Raw genomic sequence first — 22,485 nt, 5'->3', positions numbered from 1 at the left:
TCTCATTGTTATTACCACGCCTGTGTACGTCAGTGGCTCCCCTCTGCCAAAAAACACAACTCTCTGGCATGAGTGTGGGTCCCATGCACAGAAGAAGAGGAAAAGCACACTGAGGCAAAAACAGATGACATTCACTAGAAAAACTATCAGCTTTCAAAGCCTTCGGGAAAAAGTCTGTCTAAAAGTTAGAGCTAGATAAACGTTATCTTTTGTCCACTTCAGTGCCCTGTGCCGTAAACAACTTTTTGGAAACTTGACATTTGAATAGTGAGTGTCCCTGACGCAGGGTGGTGTTATTAAGGTCTGGGTGTTGCCTGCTGCTGAAGCACAAATATGCAATAACATAGTCAGTGGACTCATGCTATCAGGTTGGCCTGTCACAGAGCATATTAGTAACCATCAATCAATCAATGTTTATTTATATAGCCCAATATCACAAATGTTACATTTGTCTCAGTGGTCTTCAGTGTGTACAGAATATCAGTATGACAATACGACACCCTGTCCTTAGAGCCTCACATCGTACAAGGAAAAACTTCCGGAGAAAACCCACAGTAACAATAAAGAACATCCGTTACTACAACATCTGTGCTGTGGGGCAAACAATGATCACTTAGCACAAAGTCAAAACTACTAATTTATTAATAACAGGTTGTGCACATTCATATGAGTAAACAACTATTGCCAATGTAAACATGTTAGTCTGATTTTTGCCAACAGTATAGCTAATTCTCAAAGAAGTCTTACTCAACTGCTCCCAAATGCCCGATAAACCTTTTTCTTCACAGCCTGGAACTTTTTATGCATGTGCGAACTGCCTTTCCCACAAGAGCTAACGTCAAACAGACGCTAACTCACCTCCCAGTAAATAGTTCACATCATCCGAACAGAGTTTCATTGGCGCAATTAGGTAAGAGGCATGTTGTTAAGCAGATGTTTTTGTACTCTTCTGTCACGGCTAACCTTTAGCAAAGCAGGACCTGGAGCAGCGCAGCTCACTAAGGACACCCATATGAGCCGAATTTCCATTGCAGTGATTTCATCTGTAATGAGGCACTATAAGCTGCAGATGTTGTGTCAAACTCTCCAACGGGAACCATGGCAACAGGATGAATACACACACACAGAGGACCTTGCCCAAGGTGATCCACACACTGCTGTATGTGCTGACGGGTCGCCAAACTCACTGACGTCTCATTGTTAATACTATAGCCTAAGCAGGGAAGTTACACAACCTTGGCTGTCGTACTTTACGTATTAGAAACATATTTAGTCCTACACATGCAGGCCTCGGGTCTGTAAAGCACGGCTTCTTTTCATTTTGAAATTGCAGCTTCACTGATTTCACAGGATTTTCATAAACCAGCAGGACAAAACAATGAAAAGAATTGCGTCAGTCAGATGTACCTCAGCAGTTCCAAGTTATCAATACATTAAACAAAAGGAATATTTAAAAGTGGGCCCAGCTTGATAAAAAAAGAGAGGATGTTTAAACATGGCGAGGACACGATGAACAGCGCAGAGCAGCTCGACGTGTAAGAATATCACTGTGTGCACAAACAACTGTGTTTATTGACTACAGCACAACAATCTCAGTCAGATGTGTCACTTTCTGTTTGGTCACCAAATGGCAAAGATGCGCTAAAACAAGTCCTTCCAAAGAGAGATTAAACAGGGAACACATATCTGATATCCCCAAAATGTCCACCTCTTGGAATACATCTTCAGTTCTATAGTCTTTTTCTCTATTCCTTTGGTTCTGTCTACAGTTTTCCCTTCTCGCTCCTCGGCCTCTCGGGGAGTTAGGTGATGTAGATGCGGTGAAAGTCGTTGGCCCCGAAGGCGCAGTTGCACTTGGGGCACTTCCTCTGCCGGGTGTCGTAACGCATCTTCAGACACTCGTAGCAGAACACGTGGAAACACTTGGTGAGCACCGTCTCCTTGTCTCGTGTGTTGCAGCAGGGGCAGCGCAGCTTGGCCTGGAGACAGATAAATGCGTTACATATGGGCCAAAACGCTCTCTTGCCAACAATGTTATTACCTCCATCCATTTTACGGCAACACAGCTCACACTTTCGGGTGTAACAAGTAAGCTGCAGGATACCCAGAGACCATAGTGATGCTGTGGAGCTCACTCTCTGGCCTTACCAATGAAAAACCAGCCAATGAGGCAGATTACACAAAGTGTAGTTATGAGCATTACAGCACATTACTCTCACTAGGCTCTTCTAGTGTAATGCAGACTGGGCCAGAAACCTTTTTTTATAACTCCCTCGCCACTTACAGAATTCACAAAAGCCCTACATTTCTCTGCATTATAAAAAACCTGTTCATTTCCTGACCTTGTACTGGTTGATCTCCTCCTGCAGGATCTCATCAGCGTCAGAGTACACCTCCACCTTCTTCTGCTTCTCCAGCTTCCGCCTCAGCCTGGACAGATCCTCCTGTAACGCATCAGTAGAGTTGGTGAATACACTCATGTTGTGATCATCCAATCAGAACTTCAGGAGTCATTTGGGAAGATGTAACACTGCAGTTCCAAGTTATCATTAAAGTATAGAAATATTTAAAAGTGGGCCCAGCTTGATACAAAAAAATAGGTGTTTCTAGTTATTGTGCTTTTTATCTTGTTTTTAATTATTGTTTTATTATTTTGCTCCTATTGTGTTATTCTATACTGTGTTTGTTCCCTGTACAGCACTTTCGTCAACCGAGGTTGTTTTAAATGTTGTTTTACATTTTAAACAGCTCAACATTTCCCCTCAGCCTCATCCTAGAAGTCGTCAGAGAAGTTGTTTCCTCGTCTCATGTTGCGATCGTCCAATCAGAACTTCAGGAGTAATTTGTGGAGAGATTGGGAAGAGTTTTCGTCCCTGCAACCCAACGTACCTGTGCTCTCTTCAGGTTGGAGCTCTCCCTCTCCCGGGCGGTGCGGTTCTCCGCCACAGAGACCTGGATCTCCTTCAGCTTGGCCTGCGTGTGCTCCAGCTGCACCTTCAGGTCCTCCGCCAGCTGGGCAGCCTCCACCGCCTGCAGCAGAGAAGGAACCGGACACACTCAATGAAGAAAGAAAACCCTTATGAAATGGCTGCGCTGTAATGTGGTGGAAGTACAGTAAGCCTGGATCAGACTTGGCATTCTGAGTCTGACGTCCCAACCTAAACACAGGCACCATTAGTTTAGCATGCTTTATCCTATTCGCTGCTGATTTTCCAGCCCTGACGACTGTTTTCCACAACATACCATATACTGTACGCTTTGAGATCCTCTTCATAGCTTCCAGGCAACAACTGGTTTCGGTTCAATTAAGAAACTGCTTTTGTGTGTTCCTGTTCTGTTTAATCTTACTCCTGTGGTGGTTCCTAATTAGGTCAATCTCACATTAGTAGCAAAAACTAGATGACCTCATTCACATTGTCCCAGGAAACATTTTTGTCCTGACAGGTACTTGGGCAATGTTAGAAACTACCAGGAATAATCCCACAAGTGCACACTTAACTCTTTGGGAAAAGCGTGAGAATCAGGAGGGTTTAACAGGCTAACAATGTAGCTCGTTAAAGCTTTTAATGTTTTGTGGAAGCAACATCTTGGTCTTTTTCCAAGCGCCTGAACACACCTCTGTGTAGCACATGCCATTCTCCAGATACTCTAACCTTAGACATCTGGCAGCAATGAAATCTTACAGGTGATTAGCAAACCTTTCAAAAGGAGCTGACAGAAAGATTGATGGCATCTCTTTCCTCACCTTCCTCTTGTTGAGTTCTAGTCCTTGTGTCCGGACAGTCAGCTCCTTCTCCAGAGCGGCGAGTGTGCTCTGCAGGACGCCCTCTTTCTCCTCCAGTTTCTGCACCACCAGCAGCTGTGCGTCCACCTGCAGAGGCACAGCAAAGGTTAATACTTCCTGCACATAATGAAATCCATCAATGCTGCGCTTCCAGGATCAGCAGGAACACGTCACCTGGGTTTTGAATGTGAGAACTTGGTCAGCCAGCTCCTCCTTCTCCTCTTTCAGCAGCTTGTAGATCTGGTTGGATTTGATTCGCTCGCTCATCAGCTTGAAGTTGGCGTCGTCTTTCTCTCGAAGCTGCTGCAACAAGCGGCTGTTCTGCTCCTGCATGTCCTCGAAGGCCTGGCCTGTAACATCCATCTCACTCAGCAGGGCTTCCTCCTCCTCGAGAGACAGACGTGTCAGGGATCAAAAACAACGCCGAGACAGTAACAGTCGTGCTGCCTCAGGATCTAAGCTTTGAAACTACTAGAGCGTAACCATCTGTAGTCATTCATATAAAGGATGTGCTGTGGATTTAGTTCCAAGTCATATTCCCTCAATATTATGGTGCATTTCCACTGCAGGGCCTCGCGCGGCTTAGTACGGTATAGTTAGGCCAGGCTCACTTTATGCTGCGTTTCCATTACAGTTTAGGAACTGGGACAGTAACTATAGTAACGCATTGTAGGCGGAGCCGTGACGTCATCTTCAATGCGAAACACAAAACCAACATCAGAATAACTTATCAAGAATAACTTTTACCCAAGACCTTTTCCCTCTCTAACCTCTCGAGTTTTATTAGAGGGAAACGGTTTGTAGAGTGGCTTAGACAGGCCGGGGAGTGTTACGATTCGTAGACACAGCGTACCTCCCTATCTCTCATCAATTTCCAACTAAGGCTCCAGTGGGGACCTTGTTCCCTGAGTGTGCCTCTCCACCTATGTTTCTTACTCTCTTACTTGCTACCCTTTGCCCTCAACCTATTCTAAGGGAGTGCTTGTTCTTCCGTCTGTCTGTCTGTCTGTCTGTGTATTCTCTTGTTCCGATTAACCCAGCCACATTTTTTCTTGTTTTGTATCTATATCTACGCCGGGATCCGGAGTCGAGGCTGATCCTCTTGCTGTGGTCCTGTGTCCTGGATCCTCTATCCTGAGTTCTGGATTAAGTCGTGGACTTCGGGTCGTGGCTGAACCTGTCTCTGCTGTCCTGCCTGGGTCTTGTCTTGCTGCCTCCCTGAAGGCTCCCACAGGATTGTAGCTGACATCTTCGTAGATTCATCTTCTTATTACAGACACATGCATTTCCTAACATTCGGACTACCTATGCTGTAAAATGTATTATCTCTTCGATTTACACACAGCATCTATTGCACGTCTGTCCGTCCTGGGAGAGGGGTCCCTCCTCTGTTGCTCTCCCTGAGGTTTCTCCCATGTTTCCCTTTAAACTGTGGGTTTTCTCTGGAAGTTTTTCCTTGTACGATGTGAGGGTCTAAGGACAGAGGGTCTAAGGACAGAGGGTCTAAGGACAGAGGATGTCGTTTTTCTCATACTGATATTCTGAACAATCTGTGCTGTTGTATTTGCTGTAAAGTGTCTTTACTGTAGGCTATTTTTATTATATGTACAGCACTTTGGCTCGACCAAAAATCGTTTATAAATGTGCTATATAAATAAAATTTGATTTGATCAGCCGTTAGCTGTTAGCCCTCAGAGCTCACAGCTCTTCATATCTGTTCAGAAACTAGACAAAAGTTAAACAAGTACAAACCACAGACTGCCTGTGTCATGGCGAATACAGTCGCTGGTTTATTTATGTCTGTATAGGCCGTTGTTGTGAGTGTGGACGGTCGGAGCATATACTGCGTTAGCTTAGCCGATCTCCATTCAGAAAACACGCATCTAAAAAGGTTTGTCGCCTGCCGTCTGTCTGCAGACTTGTCAAAGTATTAATTCATGGTTTTTACTAACCGGTATCAGTATGTTGTTACTTCGGCATCATTTTGAAACGTGTATTACAATTAAATCACGGTCAAATATGTTCATCTTGTTGTAGTTGCCAGCGATTCTCTCACTAGTTTAGCATACTCAGCCCGACTCAGCCCGACTCAGCCCGGTTGTTGGCCCGGAAAGAACCTCGGAGAGCCAGAAAAACTGTGAAAAAGTACCCGCTAGCCGGAACTACGCCTAGTGGAAACGCAACCAAAAACGCTTAAACCGCGCTGTAGTGGAAATGCGCCATTACAAGGCTTCTTTCCAGATACCGCTCTGTAAACACAACTTAAAATAACCGAACCAATATGCATGAAATAAAATACCATTTATATTTTGTTAACAATTAAAAGATGAATTGCCAGCATCTAATCTAAAACACAGGCATCTGAACAACTTGAAGCCATAACAAATATATAATTCTGAGATAGATTTTTGCATGAAAAAAGCAGACATGCAAAGTTATTATATTTGAGTGTTACGTCTTCTTATAATAACATGATGTTAATATGTTATGTTAACATTTTATTTGGGGGGCGCCTTTCATAGCATATGAAATACCTTACAGGGCATAGGGGCACTATAGAGAACAATTACAACTTTAGTGAAATATCAGCTGGGGTGAAACAAGGCAAACGTAAATGGACAAAATATATAAGCTTCATTTTGGTTCACATCGCCCCCCTAACAAGCCAACTGGGACCCACAAAGCTGTAGTGATCTCACAAGTAGCTTGTTTATTGGAGAGCTTTGGCAAACTGTCAAATAATGAGGAAAACAAATAAAATACACGGGAGTCCAGAAGAGTTTAGTGGCTTTACTTTAACTTAAAAACAGATACGAAGGAAAGAAAAGCTATTCCATCAGTATCTTTTCACACCGTCTTCAGATTAATTATGTTCTGTTAAACTCCCAAGCATGAGGAGGCCCTTTCAGACCCAAACATCTGTGTTTTTATAATGTTCATAAAATGGTATGGAACAACAGTTAAATGACTTAAAACACGGTCATTACACGATTACGCGTTGGTGTAATTTCCTGTTTTTGATTTAATTACAGTCTCAGGAGGTAACAGAAAAGATTGTGTGTTTGCTTTGCAGCAGCGTTCCCGGTTCCATGTAACCCAAACTGAAAAAGTAGATCCTCAGGACTAATTTGATTCATACGGACTGATAAGATCATTTTCAGTGTAGCAGTAAGGTCAACAGTGGAATATTATCGTGAAAGTATTACATTATCTAACATGGGTGTATCCTCTATCTACGCAACTCAAGTTTTAGAACTACCATGACATTATTTCACCAACATTTGAACCCTGCTTGTAATTTCTCCTCCCTCCATGCTCTCTTATCGGTTTAGTTTTCCAACTTACTAATGAAAATCAATGCACGCGTCCTAACATAGCAGCAGAGCCAAGAGAGTGAGCTCAGATCTGACAATGTTTTACATACTTTCAATTTATCAGGGTGGCTTATCCAAAAATGATTCGCCCCACCTAAAATGATTGTGTTTAGAACACAGGGTATATGCAGGAACCCTGAAGTCAAATGTAATACATTTAAAGACCTTTTTAACCTGTTAAACCCCAGGTTTCAGGCTCGAAAATGACATTCCCAGAACAAATGACCATATCTTCCCTTCTAAAAGGGTTAAATTAATAATCTTTTTTCTCAAAGTAATGATAAACCTGTGAGTTGGATGTAGAAAAGTCAGATTCAATATAGATGTTTTTTATTTTAAAGAAAATTCAGATTGAACATGGTAAAAAACTGTAAATTATAGTGTCCGTCCAAAAAATATTTTGTACTTATAGTGAAAACTAACCTTGGATGATGGGTTAGTAGACTAAAAGCTTTTGGAATCCAAAGTACAACATATAATAAGTACCCTGTATCAAGAGTGATGCAAAACAAGTGATATTTTACCTTTTTAAGACAGATTTAGCAAAAAAAACCTCTTCTGGGGCCATTTGGGTGGATTTTCCATATCTCTGGCCCCACTTGCTGGATTTTGACATGTGACATCTCTTTCTGACCGTTAGAGCCAATGGAATCGAGGGGAACTCCCACATAGTCCTTATTTGGTAATGTGTGTGTGTTAGACTGCTGAATAGCCTAGACCGGAAGCAGCAGCCACTCTGGTGGCTAACATTTGCTCTCCGATTTTTACATAAAAATGGAATTATGGATTATAAATGAAATCATTTTTTTATACAGAGACGTTAAAAACCTATGGATTAACCGATTCAGCCGCGTTTTTTCTGGTTTTAATGCCATTGAACACGTCTTTTGATCAGATTGACAGCTACGGTGAGACGATCTCCCTAGAAGCTCCGTAAAGGTACGTGTTGTGATGTCTGTGTTTGCTTCTCCTGTCGCGAGTCCGGATCACTCAGTGATGATACTATATACCTACATAATCTGTGGAATCTCAACTTTAATCGGATATCTTGTATGTGCAGCTACCATAAGTAATAAGGGTACTTTTATCTTGAGTTCTGTGCCAATGTCCGTTAGCATTTTTCGCTAAGGGGTCATTTAGATGCTTCTTATGAGACTTGTGTTTTGTTTTGGTAAAAATGGTTTGTATTGTCAGTTAGCTGAGATTATTCCCGTTAATCTGGTATAACACATTAATAGGTTCTTAAATATTAAGATCCCCTGAGACACAGTGTCGCCGACGGGGACCTTGGGGTTTAATCCTTTCCATACATTTTAAGACCTCATCGCCACTTTGAGTTCTAACCGGTTACCTTGGCGACACACTTTACCTCACATTGACTATATACAGTATTGATTGTCCTTCCTCCTTATCTTCCAACCATTTGGACGCAGACTTGCATTTCCCCATAACGATGTTGTTTAGCAACCGGCGTAAACGGACCTTCACGCGCTATCAAGCAGTGAGGGTGCGACGTCCTGTTCAGATGACGTCAAACCCAACGGGATGCCATAAATAAACTACACAGAATCACACTGCACACCTACGTAATGATTACATTCAGGCAGACTGTAGAATACAACCTCTTTGGACCATTGATATACTTATTGAAAACAAGCTACAAAATGTAACACCTTGGAAAATGCCTTTTAATACTTTTTAATAGCCTTAATTTTCGCTAAATTGATTTAGCAACTTTTAATACTTTTTAAGACCCGCGGACCCCCTGGAATCATTTCAACATGATTGTTTGAAATCATCCCCTCGTGTAGCAGGTCAGACAATGTCAGAGTAAATTGATTAATGCCAGGTCACAAAATGTAACAAATTATGAATAAGAAATCAAATCAGGGATTTATTCTGTGGATATTAAGTAGAAAGACATTTAATAGAGAAACATAAACAACAAAACTAGAATGTGATTACAGGTTATCCTCGTATTAAAAGGTTATGAGAATAAGTTTGACAAATGATTCTGTAAAGACGAATTAGAGTGGGATTCCTTTCCACTTTTTCAACAACACAGCTGCCTTTCATTCAGCCGATTTGATATTTATATTAAACTAGGGCTGTGCAATTAATCGTATTTTAATCTCGATTACAATTTTGGCTTGCAACGATTACGAAAACAACGTAATCGAAATAAAACGATTATTTTTATTTATTTATTTTTATTGTGGTTTCAGTTGAATTTACTTAAAGTTCAGGTTTATCAACTGTTAAAAACATACTGTTCAGATTTTTTTTTTTTAAGTAAATGGATAACCGTTTTTAATAATCGTGATATCAATTATTGACCAAAATAATCGTGATTATGATTTTTGCCATAATCGAGCAGCCCTATATTAAACTGCCGACAAAAAGTGATTGTCTTTAAAGCAATAAATAATTAGTATAACAGCTGATCAGATCAAATGTTTAGGCCAGAGCTCCAGCTTTCAATTCCTCTTTTCACGTCTAAGATTAGGACAACGTCTTCCTTAGTCAAATGTGATACTCATTGCACTACTTTCATTCTGAGCACAGCTGGCTTCTTATTTATTTTCATATCTGGTGCTGCCCCAAAGTTTGAAATCTTTTGTTTCATTGTGGTCTGAAAAAGTGTGGTGGCCTGAATGCTTTTGCACATGAATATTAACTCCTACAAAGTGTAGAAAATAAGAAAAACATTTAGGTAAAAGCTGAGGGGTTTCTGATGTCTACAATCAGCTGGGAAATAAAGAATTACAGAGAGGTTGCCGAGTCCTTTTCCTTGTCCTAGCAGTGCACACATTCTCAGCCATGCTCAGAGTTGCCTTAACAGTCACTTGCTCCGATATGTTTAAGAGATAAAAATGCGCGTACCTGTTTCGTGGCCGCGAGTTTCTTCTGCAGATGCTCGATGGTCTCCTCTGCCACTCGGATCTTCCTGAGGGCATCTTCATCCGCCAGCTTCTTGCTCTCCTTCCTCTCCCTCTCCTCCAGCTCTCGCACTCGCATCCTCAGCTCATCCACCTGGACAGGTAGAGATAAGATGCAAAACAAGACATTTGACAAAGCAGGGTATATGCTGGAATCCTAAAGTCAAATGTCATACCTTTTAAAACCTTTTAAGACCCTTTCCATACATTTTAAGACCTCATCGCCACTTGGAGTTCTAACCGGTTACCTTGGCGACACACTTTACCTCACATTGACTATATACAGTATTGATTGTCCTTCCTCCTTATCTTCCAACCATTTGGACGCAAACTTGCATTTCCCCATAACCATGTTGTTTAACAACCGGCGTAAACGGAGCTTCGCGCTATCAAGCAGTGAGCGTGCGATGTCCTGATCAGATGACGTCAAACCCAACGGGATGCCATCAATAAACTACACAGAATCACACTACACACCTACGCAATGATTACATTCAGGCAGACTGTAGAATACAACCTCTTTGGACCATTTATATACTTATTGAAAACAAGCTACAAAATGTAATACCTTAGAAAATGCAGTTTAATACTTTTTAATAGCCTTCATTTTCGCTAAATTGATTCATCAACTTTTAATACTTTTTAAGACCCCGCAGACAGCCTGCAAAGTATATAAGAAAGACAAAGACACCAAAGAACGAACCTCAGCTTTAGATTTACGTTCGGCGGCCATGAGCTGAACTTTGTCCCTCTGCTCTTTTGGAGCTGATTTGTACATGTCCAACAAGAGCTTCATCTCTTTCTGGGACTCCTGGGCTTTCCTGACGAGTCAAAGGAGACAAAAGATTATAGTAATGACAGTAATCCGGTAAGTGCAGTTATTTGAGGGCACACATTTGGTTGAAAAGACATCATTGCAGGTAAAAAAAGAGCAAAGAACGCATTAGAAATAGAATGTAAAGCGAGGAGTAGAAGAAGGATGTACTTGAGTTCTACTCTGAGCATCTTCAGAGTGTCCGAGTCCTTCCTCTTCAGCTCGTCGCTGCGCTGCCTCTCTCTCTCCCGATCCCTCTCCCGCTCTCGGTCGGCCTCCCTCTCCCTCTCTCTCTCCCGGGCCCGCTGCCTCTCCAGCTCCTTCCTCCTCTCCTCCTCCTCCTCATGGTCCTCATCATCCTCTTTCTTCACTTCGATGCTGTCATTCGTCGTCTCGTCGAGCATCAGAGTCCCCGTGTCGCCACTTTGACAACGCAACTGTGGACGGAGCAAAAGGTGAATAAAGGGACACTGGCCAGCTGCAATGCATCACTCGTAATGTTCTGGTGGAGTTCAGAAAACCCCTTTGGATCCCACTGAATCAAACACATCACACATTTGATGGTTATTCAGGTCATCTACCTTATTGATCTCCATCTGGGTTTCCCGCAGCTTCCTCTTGTAGCGCTGCACGTCCCCCTTCAGCTGCAGGTTGTGGTTCTGAAGGCTGCTGATCAAATGCCTCATCTCTCTGTTGATTGGCCCTGAGAGAGCAGAGAGCAGAGAGCAGTCAACCTGTGGTCTGGGTTTGAGCTGTAAGTGATGCAGGGAGGTCATGGTGATACAAATTGTTTATTATACACACTAACAAAGACAATGCGTTTACACACAGATACAAGTGTGCTGTGTTGTTGTACCCTGTTACCCGTAGTGCTCTCTGATATCAATCTGTCTATTTCTCTTTCTGGAAAATGTGGTTTTCGAGGTTAAGTTCAGTAGTATAACATATTTTCAAAATAAAAACAGCCAACAACAGCATCTTGAGTGACAGGGGCATTATTGACATGATTCATTTTGCGCTTTGAACAGCTTAAGCCGAGTGCCATCAAGTTCAGTTATAGTCAAGGGAAGGCAAACATTTCAAACAGAAACAACAAACGCAGCAACTCAAACTAAAGTATCTAAAATGATAAATAGCGCTACAGGTAAGAGGCGTGAAGTGAACTGTCCCTTTAATGTTCGCTTTGAGTATCATTCTAAAAGCACCATAATCTACAGCGTGAAAAGCATAACCCTTAATGCATCTCTTAACATGCCCCATGTTGGCATGCTTTCCCTCCCCTCTTCCAAGGCTGTGTGTTTGTATTTACCTGCTTGCTCATTGGCTGCCAGGTTCTGCTCAAACTCGATCCGCAACATCTCGTATTCTTTGCGCACCTGGGCCAGGGTATCCTCCAGCTGGATAACCTCGGTCCGCAGCTTCTTCTGGAGCGACAGCTCATCACTCTGAAAGGTTGGAAACAGTTGTTGACAATGTTGCCAAGCATTGGTAATAATAAACACTGTCAGTTTTAGGTTGCTAGGGCCAAGAAAACAGTAAAGACTGATAGTAACACAGGGCCAAAGCCTATTTTCATTTTTATTCTCTGATGGACAATGTATATTTTAAGAGATCAACTGTGATGGATGAAGTTCACCTCCATGTGCTCGATCTGTCGGAGGTGGGCGTTCTTGGCAGTGAGCAGGAGGGCGCGTGCTTCATCCAGCTGGGTTTTCACCCCCAGGGACTCGTTGTAAAGCAGGGAGAACTGCGACTGCAGACATTTGTACTCCACAGTCTCCTTCACAACGTCTTCTGGAATATTCCGCAAATCCATCTAAAAAATCAGACGATGACAGTGAAGCATTGGAAGTGATCGGCCAAAAACGACAGATTCATCCACAGATTCAAAAGGTGGATATGATTTGGGTTTGTGAAACCAGATGTAATGTTCTTATCAAAGAACCAGAGATTAGATCTTTACCTTGAGCTTCTCACTCTCCCTCACTGCCTCCTGCAGCTCCGCCTGCAGTTTCTCCAACTCTGCCATGCGGCTATTCGCCAACTCCGCGTTGTGCTCCAACTCCGCATTGAGACTCTCAAACTGACATTTAAAAAAAACAAAAAAACATGTTATAAATACTTAAGTATAAATGACCATGGAGTGAAACAAACTGGCATCTGAGATGTGAACCAAGTTATGTGCGAAGAAAAAGTCCCATGTCCCATTTATTTGCAAGATGTAGCTTTGTATGAAAGTTCACCTTCTGAATGTTCAGAGTAATCTGGCCTCCAGAGATTCCTCCTGAGCTGCTGGTGCTGTATCCGGACTTCAGCTGCAGATCATAAATGCAAAACGTAAGTAAAAAAAACAAACAAGAACAAACAAGGCCGAAAAACCACATGAGAGTAAACAGGTGCAACACATCCTATGACATCCCTCAAACAACGCTTATGTTTTAATGTTCAGATGTCTAATGCAAGAAAATACCATTTGATCAATGCATGCATGGCCAGCTAGACATGCATCCATAGAGCAGCTGGCTTAAAGGTAGGGTAGGTAAGAATGGAGAAACTAGCTAGACATGCATCCATAGAGCAGCTGGCTTAAAGGTAGGGTAGGTAAGAATGGAGAAACTAGCTAGACATGCATCCATAGAGCAGCTGGCTTAAAGGTAGGGTAGGTAAGAAGGGAGAAACTAGCTAGACATGCATCCATAGAGCAGCTGGCTTAACACACATTCCTGCTTAGAGCCTATCACCGAATGAATACGCCTCGTCAATAGACAAAAATAACACACACAATATCAAATCAAATCGTATTTATATAGCACATTTATAAACGACTTTTGGTCGAGACAAAGTGCTGTACATATAATAAAAATAGCCTACAGTAGAGACACTTTACAGCAAATACAACAGCACAAATTGTTCAGAATATCAGTATGAGAAAAAACGACACCCTCTGTCCTTAGACCCTCTGTCCTTAGACCCTCTATCCTTAGACCCTCTATCCTTAGACCCTCACATCGTACAAGGAAAAACTTCCGGAGAAAACCCACAATTTAGGAAAAAATGGGAGAAACCTCAGGGAGAGCAAGGGATCCAATAGGCAAGTTCACGGAGCGTTTTATAATACAATTCAAGCTCTAAGTACTTAAACGTAACATTTCCAGATTTCCAAAGCCTGTGTATTACATCTAAATAATATAATTGCAATTGAAAAATATAGACAATTTCAATTTCACGCACCTGCTCCATGGCTTCTGCCAGATGTTTGTTGAGCTTTTGTTCCCTGTTGCGCAGTTTCTCGATGTCCCACTGCAGGTCCTCGACTGTCGTCTCCATCTCAGACACCTTGGTCTCAGAGCTGGTCACCTTGTCCACTAACTCGTTGTACTGCAATAAAGGCAAAGATGTGAAAACAGCTGTTTCAGCAGTGAAGCAATGGCTGCATACACACAGAACAGCTTTGTACAAGCTACAACAACAGAGCCAAGGACATCGTACCTCCATGGACATCTTGTGGTGTCGGCCCTGCAGCAGAGTGGTCAGGTCTCGCAGTCGAGTGTTTTCGTCCAGCAGAGTGTGGTTTTCATTGATTATGTCAGACTGGCTATCGTCATCACATGCTGACAATAAAGATCAATAATGTTGTGTCAAATTAGAGTGGAGCTAACAACGACTCAATACAGACAGATGAAGCTATAAGTACCAGATCATTCGTTTTAGAGCAGGGTATAAATTGTACAGCAGGTGTTCTTCAATTGTATTTGTGTGTCAATTGCCTATCACATATGAACGATCATTAATCAGCTTATTCCCACAGTTACCTGCAGCCTGGACTTGCTTGCACATGCTGTCGATGCGGCTGTGTAGCCGGTCGAAGACGCAGACCAGGCAGGCGATGGCTTCCTTGCTGAACTGCATGCGGTCTTGGAGGTGCAGGCTGAGCTCCTCCTCGCTGCTGTGCGCCAAAGTAACCAGGAAGCCCTTAGCATTGTCACTTAGAGGAGGAGGGGGCGACGATGCATCTGAACATAGTAAAAGATGGTAATGTAAAAAGTTAGTTCAAATGAAAAAAAGCTTATTATCTAATGATAACAAATAAGTGTTGACTCGACAGTTGAAAATATTTTTGCAAGTTCTCATGACATTAAAAGAATGCAGCAAAAAGCCAGGTTGCCTTCTTTACATACATATTAAATAAAATATGTACATTTCTACAACAGGTGTTGTCTCTTTGAGTAAATACACCTCTAATCACTAACAAATATATGACTATCAATGTTTTTTTAAATGGTATTTTGCAGCAAGAACATGCTCTTACATTTACCCCTTTTAGTCTACCAAAAGCATTACAATTATTGATTTGAGATGTTTTTGCAAAAGTTGAACACAGTTAACAACAACCGGAAACAACAGTAGCAATATAACAGAAAAAGGTGTATGTTGAATACTGAGGAGAACTGACATTGAAAACGTATGTGGAATCATACCCATTTACACTTGAATCCAAATTCTAATAATGTGACGATCAAATAACATGTTATATGCTTAGATTCTAGCGGTTTACTAATGCAGTCAGTGATGGAGACTTTCAATAGATCACATTAGTAAAAAACCCTGCTTACCTGATGAGTCGTGTGGCGGCTCCTTGAGGTTCATCTCTTCTGACCCAGTAGGAGGCGGGGGCTGCTTCTGCCCTTCTAGGCGCTCTTCCTGATGCGCGTCCTGCTTCTCTGCCAGCTCCCCCCCGTTTGGACTCGCTGGTAGAGGAGGTGGAGGCACGGCGGAAGTTTGTGAGGCCAGACTGACACCATCTTCCTCCATAGGTGTTGGTCCAGGCAGGGGGGGTGCAGGTGGGGCAGGGGTCGATGACACCGGAGTACCGGGCTCAATACGTTTCCGCAGAACTTGCACATTTTCGTCCAACTGCAAATCAGACATACAATTATTAAAAACATTACCTAGGGTTTATTTTCTGTACAAAAGTATCATATAGTACTTTATTAAAATGTGTAAGATCATGTAAACAAGGGGTTAGGTAAGGGAAGACAGATACAAAAAAGTGTTTATTAGTTGTTGTGGAACCCCAGCTGGCTTTGACAGAATGAGACCCCACTTATCTTGTGTTTACATCACCAGTTTGAGACGCAAATTGGGTATAATCTGGTTCAAACGTAACGTAAAATGTAATTAGATGTGAAGAGGTACCTGGGACCAGTAGCGGTTGACAATCAGCAGGGTGGTGTCATCGGTGGCTTGTCTCTTCTCCAGCTTCTCAATTTTCTCTCGTAACTCATCCTCCATCGTCTGTCTCTGCTCCAAGCGCTCGCATAGCTTCTTATTCTTGAACTGGAGGACCTTCATGTCCATTTCCTCCTGCACAGAAACAATTGAAAAAAACGAAGTAAGCAATGTCATAAATGTTGATTATTGTTCTTAGTAAGTGTTTAATATATGTGGACTTGTAAACACCAAATGACTGACCGTAGAGGAGACTCCTGCTATGCGTATGGGCTCTATCAAAGTGGTAGTCGTCTTCTCCTCTTTTTTGCTCTTCTTCTCAGGTGGGACAGGGGGGCTGTCCCCTCCTGAGGGACGTTTTCCTCCCCCGGCACCTGACATCTTTCCTTCCCCTGCAAGAGATCAAACAATATTTGCGTTGGTACAGCCTTAAGAAACTACACATTAGTTTGTAAATAGGGAACTCATTCATTTGATGACAGCTAGCTACGGCATTAGCGCTGCACTAAGGGCCACTGATTGTAATTGGCTCCGAATAGTGCTCTTCTGGTGCTAATGTTAACATATGTGTGTCGTATCGATTATGCCGACTGATATTGTATAACCTACTTCTTAAAACACTACCGACTATTCTCAATTTAGCAATTATTCTCGGAGCGTTAGCAAGCTTGTAAACGCTAGCTATGCTAATGCTATCTTTCTCCGAAACCTTAGTTAGCTAAACGGGGCTCTTTGTCCAGAATATTTAATGACTGGTGGTCACGACTTTCATTCAGGGACCACCATTACATCTAAATGATGTTCTGAAAGGAAACTATACACGCAAATTAACGTATAAGCAACATTTACGGCAAATATTAACGTTACAAACCTTCACACGGAGCGACTGAAAATATAACTCAGTGCATCCATCGAAACTACAGGAAATAACGACATGATACTTCCGCAATATTTTTATTTTAAGAAATGTCAATCACAAAAAAAAAATATATACATTAAATGAGTATGGCATTTTGTGATCATATAAACTAAGTGGAATTATTTGTAATGCCTAAAAAAAAGAAGGTTGTATTAATATGTGTAATGAACTTAACTGCAATCTTTACTCCGGCCACACGGGAGCACTGTTGCCACATTGTGTAATAACAGGCTACTAGCTGTTTCGAGGAATGAGACTAGAATGTAAACATCGCTAACGGTAGCTAGCGGTTGTTGTTGACATCGCCGGTAGCTAACTTTGAATTTGTAGCCGCTGAATCGCACACAGTTATGGTTTCACGATAGATTCCTCGGGCTGTGATGGCATTTTCATAAAGATTCCTTATTCGCCGTCTCGCTCACTCTTGTTGTGACATTTCATACTTGGTGAGTAGCTTCCTGTACGGTCAGTGAACCTGCTGCTGCAGCAAGGGCAAGGCCAACACACAGCTAGCTAATCAAACCCACATTTTTAAACAGTCGAGAGTAGAGAAATGTATGTGTAGCAAGCTATTCCAAATAAAACTCTTACGACTTGAATTAAACTAAAGTTAATACAAACACTTCATTGTCAGTAGTTCCTGTTATTAGATCGATCATACCGCAATGTTACAAAGAGACACATGTGACTGACAGTTTGTTGTTATTACAGATTTGTATGCTGTCACCATGACCAAAGACATCATTCTTGGAGATGAATTACCAGACTGGGTAGGGGCCAAGGAGTTTTACCAGAAGTATGACCCTAAAGAGGTGATTGGAAGGTGAGTGCAGTAGAACAAAACAGAAATGGGATCTTAACTTTCAATATGAATAACACAACAACAACAAATCTGTATCCTGGGTCAATGTTGTCTCAGGGGTGTGAGCAGTGTGGTGCGCAGGTGTGTGCACAGACATGGGGGTCAGGAGCTGGCAGTGAAGATTATTGAGATAACAGCTGAGAGGATGACAGTCCAGCAGCTGGAGGAGGTGAAAACCTCCACACTGAAGGAGATCCACGTCCTCAACATGGTGAAAGGGCATTCCTCAATAAGTGGGTTTGAATTCTACTCTTCCCGAACTGCAAGACACTTTTATTTTATTTAAATTAAAATGTATTGAAACCTTTTTATTTGTGTTGATTCCCTTCAGTCACTCTCATTGATTCATATGAGTCCACAACCTTCATATTTTTGGTGTTTGACCTGTGAGTATTACAACAAATAGCTGAAGTGCAATCACTTTGACTATTCCTTCCCTAAAATATAAATGCATAATCACGAAGCAATTGTATGATGGTAGTAATCTTGTATTTTCACTTACAGCATGAGGCGAGGAGAGCTGTTTGACTACCTCACAGAAAAAGTGACTTTGAGTGAGAAGGAAACCAGGTGAGCTCCAACTTCGACACATCAACTGATTTAATTTGCACTACATTTGATTTTAGGTGGAAAATGTCAATGTCAAATGTATGCATTGCTCTACAGGAGTATGATGCGAGCTCTGCTAGAGGCCGTGCAGTATCTCCACTCCCTCAACATTGTCCACCGGGACCTCAAACCTGAGAACATTCTCTTGGATGATCAGGGACACATCAAACTGTCCGACTTCGGTTTCTCTGTGCAGCTACAACCTGGAGAGAAGCTTAGAGGTACCGGAGTGTATAATAAAACAACTGGAAATGAATGATCTATTTAGATATGCATATAGTTTGTGTAGACAGAGGTTAACATGATCTGTTCTCTTTTATTTTAATTAGACCTTTGTGGGACACCTGGCTATTTGGCCCCTGAAATACTGAAATGTTCCATGGATGAAATGCACCCAGGCTGTGGCAAAGAGGTCGACCTGTAAGCCTTCCTTTTGTTCATAACATTAATCTGTAGTGTCATTTGAATCAGTATACATTTACAAAGAATGATCCTGGCTGTTAGTTATATCTCTAATTCGTGTTTTCCTTTTTGGTGCATTTATTGAACAGCTGGGCTTGTGGTGTTATCCTTTTCACCTTACTGGCTGGATCGCCACCGTTCTGGCATCGCAAGCAGATGCTGATGCTGAGGATGATCATGGAGGGCCGGTATCAGTTCAGCTCCCCTGAGTGGGACGACAGGTCGGACAACGTGAAAGATCTGGTGAGCTGAGAAGTTTTATAATATCTTCTGAATGTTTTGAATATTCTCCTGGATCACACTAGTCTTAGTTTGGAATCACTTTGCTCAGATATCCAGGCTGCTGGTGGTGGACCCTGCCGCCCGTCTCACTTCTGAGCAAGCCTTATCACATCCCTTCTTCAGACTGTACCAGAAGGAGAAAGTGCGACTCTTCAGTCCCAGAAAGACGTTTAGGGTGAGTCACAGTATTGAGTTTAAATTATATAAACGTCTTATCCTTTCCATTCTCACCGGCTGTGCTCTCACGCCTCCTCAGGTGTTGATAATCAGCGTGCTGGCCTGTATCAGGATGTACAGCCGTTACCGCAGGACTCGCCCTCTGACCCGGGAGGTTCTGGCCCGAGACCCCTACTCCCTCCGCTGTGTCCGCAAACTCATCGACGGCTGCGCCTTCCGCATCTACGGGCACTGGGTGAAGAAAGGAGAGCAGCAGAACCGAGCCGCCCTCTTTCAGAACACGGCTAAGATCATGCTGCTGGACCTGGAGGACTTCGAGCCATAACAGGTCAACCTCATTCCAAACCACGGGGATTTGTATTTAAACATTTGCATGTGTTTTCAAGTCAGTGTTTGTCTTTTTGAATTACTGTGTTTGATTTCAAGATGAGGTGTTCAGGGGCCAGGATGTTTCTATGCCTTAATGCGCACCATGGTTTTCCGAGATAAGCACGCACATCTCATCCTATCTGCGTTTTGATCCGAGTTTGTGGCTGTTTGAACATTTTCTTGTCAGGTCATCATGTTTGCACTTTGCAGTTTAGGACACATTGCACATTAACTTCAATAACATATAACATACGACTACATTATGTGTACTTAGGATTTTACCTGTTGATAGTCAGTTATTACTGAGAGGAGAATGTGTTTCAAAGCACTGTGTGGACATTAAAGCACTATGGTTTACTGTTTAGATAATAATTATATAGACATAACACAACAAGGTGCAGATTTACAAGGGTTACAAAGCAGTACCAGAAGACATGTTTAACATTCAAGTACAGTATTTGTGGTGTTTTTGGTAGATATACTGTCGTGCATGCAGACATTCCTTAATAAGAAACCCACTTATCTAACTGTGAAGACTATTGTGACTGTATTTCCTTTTGAAACTAACCAACCACGTTACATCCTCAGCTTATTCTGCAGTTTAATGAGTGGCACTTCCAGAAAGTGCCTCCCTGAGAAATGTACATTAATTGTAAAAATGCAGATGTACTGTATATGAAGAAAAAATGATTTATTGAGAATAAAACTCATTCGAAGCTCTAAATGATCTAATTTGTGTCGGTCCTTTAAGATCAATGTTTCTTAATCAGTGTTTTTTGGCATTTTGGTTGGGCTGTGGAGAATCTGGTGCGCTCTTGTGCTGATCTGCAATGTCTTTCATTCGCTGATCCATTTGTCCAGACACGAGCGTCATCTGCTCTCTGACCTCTCTCTCTATAAGTCCCTTCAGTTCTGATTGTGAACCTGAAAGGGATGAAATGAAGCAGTTAGAATACAATATTCTGGGTGCATTTGGCTTTTTAGAACAACTATGATTGGGCTACTACCTAGGGTTGCTCCTTCCGGCTCTCCAATAGATGCTTCTGTTTCCTTTTCCATTACATTCTCAACATCTGGTGCAGGAAAAGTACGAGTAAGTATCAATACAACTGATTTAAAGTGCTATAAAAAATCAAGAATATTCTGTTTTCAATGTGACACAATATAAAAAGGGCTTTGTGCCACTATACCTGCAAATACCAATTATTACCTAGAGCAGAAGAGTTCTCCATGGTAGGTTCATCCTGACCTGGGATCCCAGAGTAAGTCAAAGACAAGTCAAGTTTTAGCTGGTCAAAAATAATAAAGAGAAGTATTATAAAATAATAGTATTATTTAAAAAAAAAAAAGGAACAATAGCAGTGGTTGCTTGAATCTATGTTTGATTGTTACCTGTGGGGTGAAAATATATTTGTAGAGTTTGTAGTGTCTCACGTAGTGGTTATAGATGTAGTTTAAGATACAGGTCGCCTCCTCAGAGTTAAACAGGTTGATACTAAAGGGAGGTCGCTGTTGTGGGAAAACATTCAAATTGAACATTGTATGGAAATCTGTGGGCTAAAACCCATGTATATAACAGTTTCCCAGAGTACCTAAAACAAACGATTTCGAGCTTAATATGAGCCAGAGTCTAAAACATCGATTGTCGCAGCTCTACTGAGTAACATTGTTTGTGAATTGTTGTACACACCCTGACTGAGTGACAGAGAAGTAGCTCCTTGCAGTATTTGAAACACTGCTCTATGTTGTTGAGCGGAGTTTCTGCAAGAAAGGAGTTTCAAACACATCCCATTTAAAGTTAAGGAACATTTAAATGAGTAATCTTGAAGCGTACTTTGTTTGAACATCGTCCATCTACACTGCAGTGATAATAATATGACTTTTCGTACCTATGTTAGCTTCATGTGTGGCCTTGATGATGGACAAGAGAGCAGATGTTTGTTCCTTTTTAAAGTTGCATTCTCTGCAAAAAAGCACCGTCTGGACATACAACTCCAGCAGAACTCCTCTCTTTGGTTCGGGGAGATCGACTCCAAACACTCTGCATAAAGCACTGTCACAGAAGAGAAGAAGTGTGAAAGAATACTTAATGCTGTCAGTGTGATTGTGTTAGAAATGTTTTCTGGTATTAACAGGTGGTAAAAACCTCTCCAGATCAGGGATGGACTGCATGTTCTCGATTTCCTCCATGTCATGGTAGTTTACGTCTGTCCTGAACACACACAAGGAATGGATTTTTGCTAGACATTTGTATGCCGGGTTTAAAGCAGCAACCAATGACATTGAATATAATCTGGGGACACAGCTCTCACCATAGCATCAATTTAGGTGGCAGGGCCTGTGGTACCTACAGGAAAAAAAACAATGCATCACAAGGCTATAATTCTTATAGCTATAATATGAATCCTTATATCTTAATGATATAATTTATAACAAAAATAAAGTAAACGAGCAGGCAGTCAAGTAGCAACCTGTAACTAGCTCTTACCTCTGATATTGTATCCATTTTGATTTATTAAGCCCAATTATAAATTGTGCAAACTGCAGACGTTAACAGCTGACAAACAGAAGTAAGATTACACCGATTCTCTCATCAATTGTCACTGTAATTGACCAAAGACAAGTTTGCGGGATAATTTCCTGTTTGGAAGGTTGTATCCTAGCA

The 22,485-nt window shown here is 41.9% G+C and overlaps 3 protein-coding genes across 5 annotated transcripts; 1 reads left to right on the top strand and 2 right to left on the bottom strand.

Annotated features, from left to right (window-relative positions):
- Positions 1-624: 624 nt before the first annotated feature.
- Positions 625-17,210, bottom strand: rnf40 (ring finger protein 40). 2 transcript variants are annotated; one of them, XM_034214728.1, is made up of 20 exons: positions 17,012-17,210; positions 16,384-16,532; positions 16,108-16,275; positions 15,526-15,825; positions 14,724-14,928; positions 14,401-14,522; positions 14,143-14,289; positions 13,155-13,226; positions 12,875-12,994; positions 12,548-12,727; positions 12,221-12,356; positions 11,493-11,614; positions 11,083-11,348; positions 10,801-10,918; positions 10,042-10,191; positions 3,959-4,171; positions 3,746-3,871; positions 2,890-3,030; positions 2,343-2,444; positions 625-1,979 (listed from the first exon to the last, which is right to left on the bottom strand). In XM_034214728.1, the coding sequence occupies exons 2-20, from the start codon at positions 16,519-16,521 to the stop codon at positions 1,803-1,805; spliced, it is 3,003 nt and encodes a 1,000-aa protein (XP_034070619.1). In that variant the 5' UTR covers positions 16,522-16,532; positions 17,012-17,210; the 3' UTR covers positions 625-1,802. The 2 variants fall into 2 exon arrangements, with proteins under 2 accessions (XP_034070619.1, XP_034070620.1); XM_034214729.1 differs by having other exon boundaries at positions 3,959-4,168.
- Positions 17,211-17,299: 89 nt separating this feature from the next.
- On the top strand, positions 17,300-20,546 carry phkg2 (phosphorylase kinase, gamma 2 (testis)). Its single transcript, XM_034214768.1, has 10 exons — positions 17,300-17,505; positions 17,771-17,882; positions 17,979-18,154; positions 18,253-18,307; positions 18,426-18,491; positions 18,588-18,751; positions 18,860-18,950; positions 19,082-19,235; positions 19,324-19,449; positions 19,531-20,546. The coding sequence occupies exons 2-10, from the start codon at positions 17,788-17,790 to the stop codon at positions 19,774-19,776; spliced, it is 1,173 nt and encodes a 390-aa protein (XP_034070659.1). The 5' UTR covers positions 17,300-17,505; positions 17,771-17,787; the 3' UTR covers positions 19,777-20,546.
- Positions 20,535-22,450, bottom strand: ccdc189 (coiled-coil domain containing 189). Of its 2 annotated transcripts, none has more exons than XM_034214790.1 (9): positions 22,309-22,450; positions 22,133-22,167; positions 21,967-22,027; positions 21,710-21,873; positions 21,511-21,581; positions 21,213-21,329; positions 21,031-21,109; positions 20,828-20,893; positions 20,535-20,744 (listed from the first exon to the last, which is right to left on the bottom strand). In XM_034214790.1, exons 3-9 carry the CDS (start codon positions 22,008-22,010, stop codon positions 20,587-20,589), a joined length of 699 nt encoding a protein of 232 aa, XP_034070681.1. In that variant the 5' UTR covers positions 22,011-22,027; positions 22,133-22,167; positions 22,309-22,450; the 3' UTR covers positions 20,535-20,586. The 2 variants fall into 2 exon arrangements, with proteins under 2 accessions (XP_034070681.1, XP_034070680.1); XM_034214789.1 differs by having other exon boundaries at positions 21,967-22,032; positions 22,309-22,439.
- Between the last annotated feature and the right edge of the window lie 35 nt (positions 22,451-22,485).

Source organism: Gymnodraco acuticeps, unplaced genomic scaffold (assembly GCF_902827175.1).
Source record: "Gymnodraco acuticeps unplaced genomic scaffold, fGymAcu1.1, whole genome shotgun sequence".
Classification (NCBI taxonomy): Eukaryota; Metazoa; Chordata; class Actinopteri; order Perciformes; family Bathydraconidae; genus Gymnodraco; species Gymnodraco acuticeps.
The sequence above is the reverse complement of the archived record's forward strand: the minus strand, read 5'-3'. Positions and strand labels throughout refer to the sequence as shown.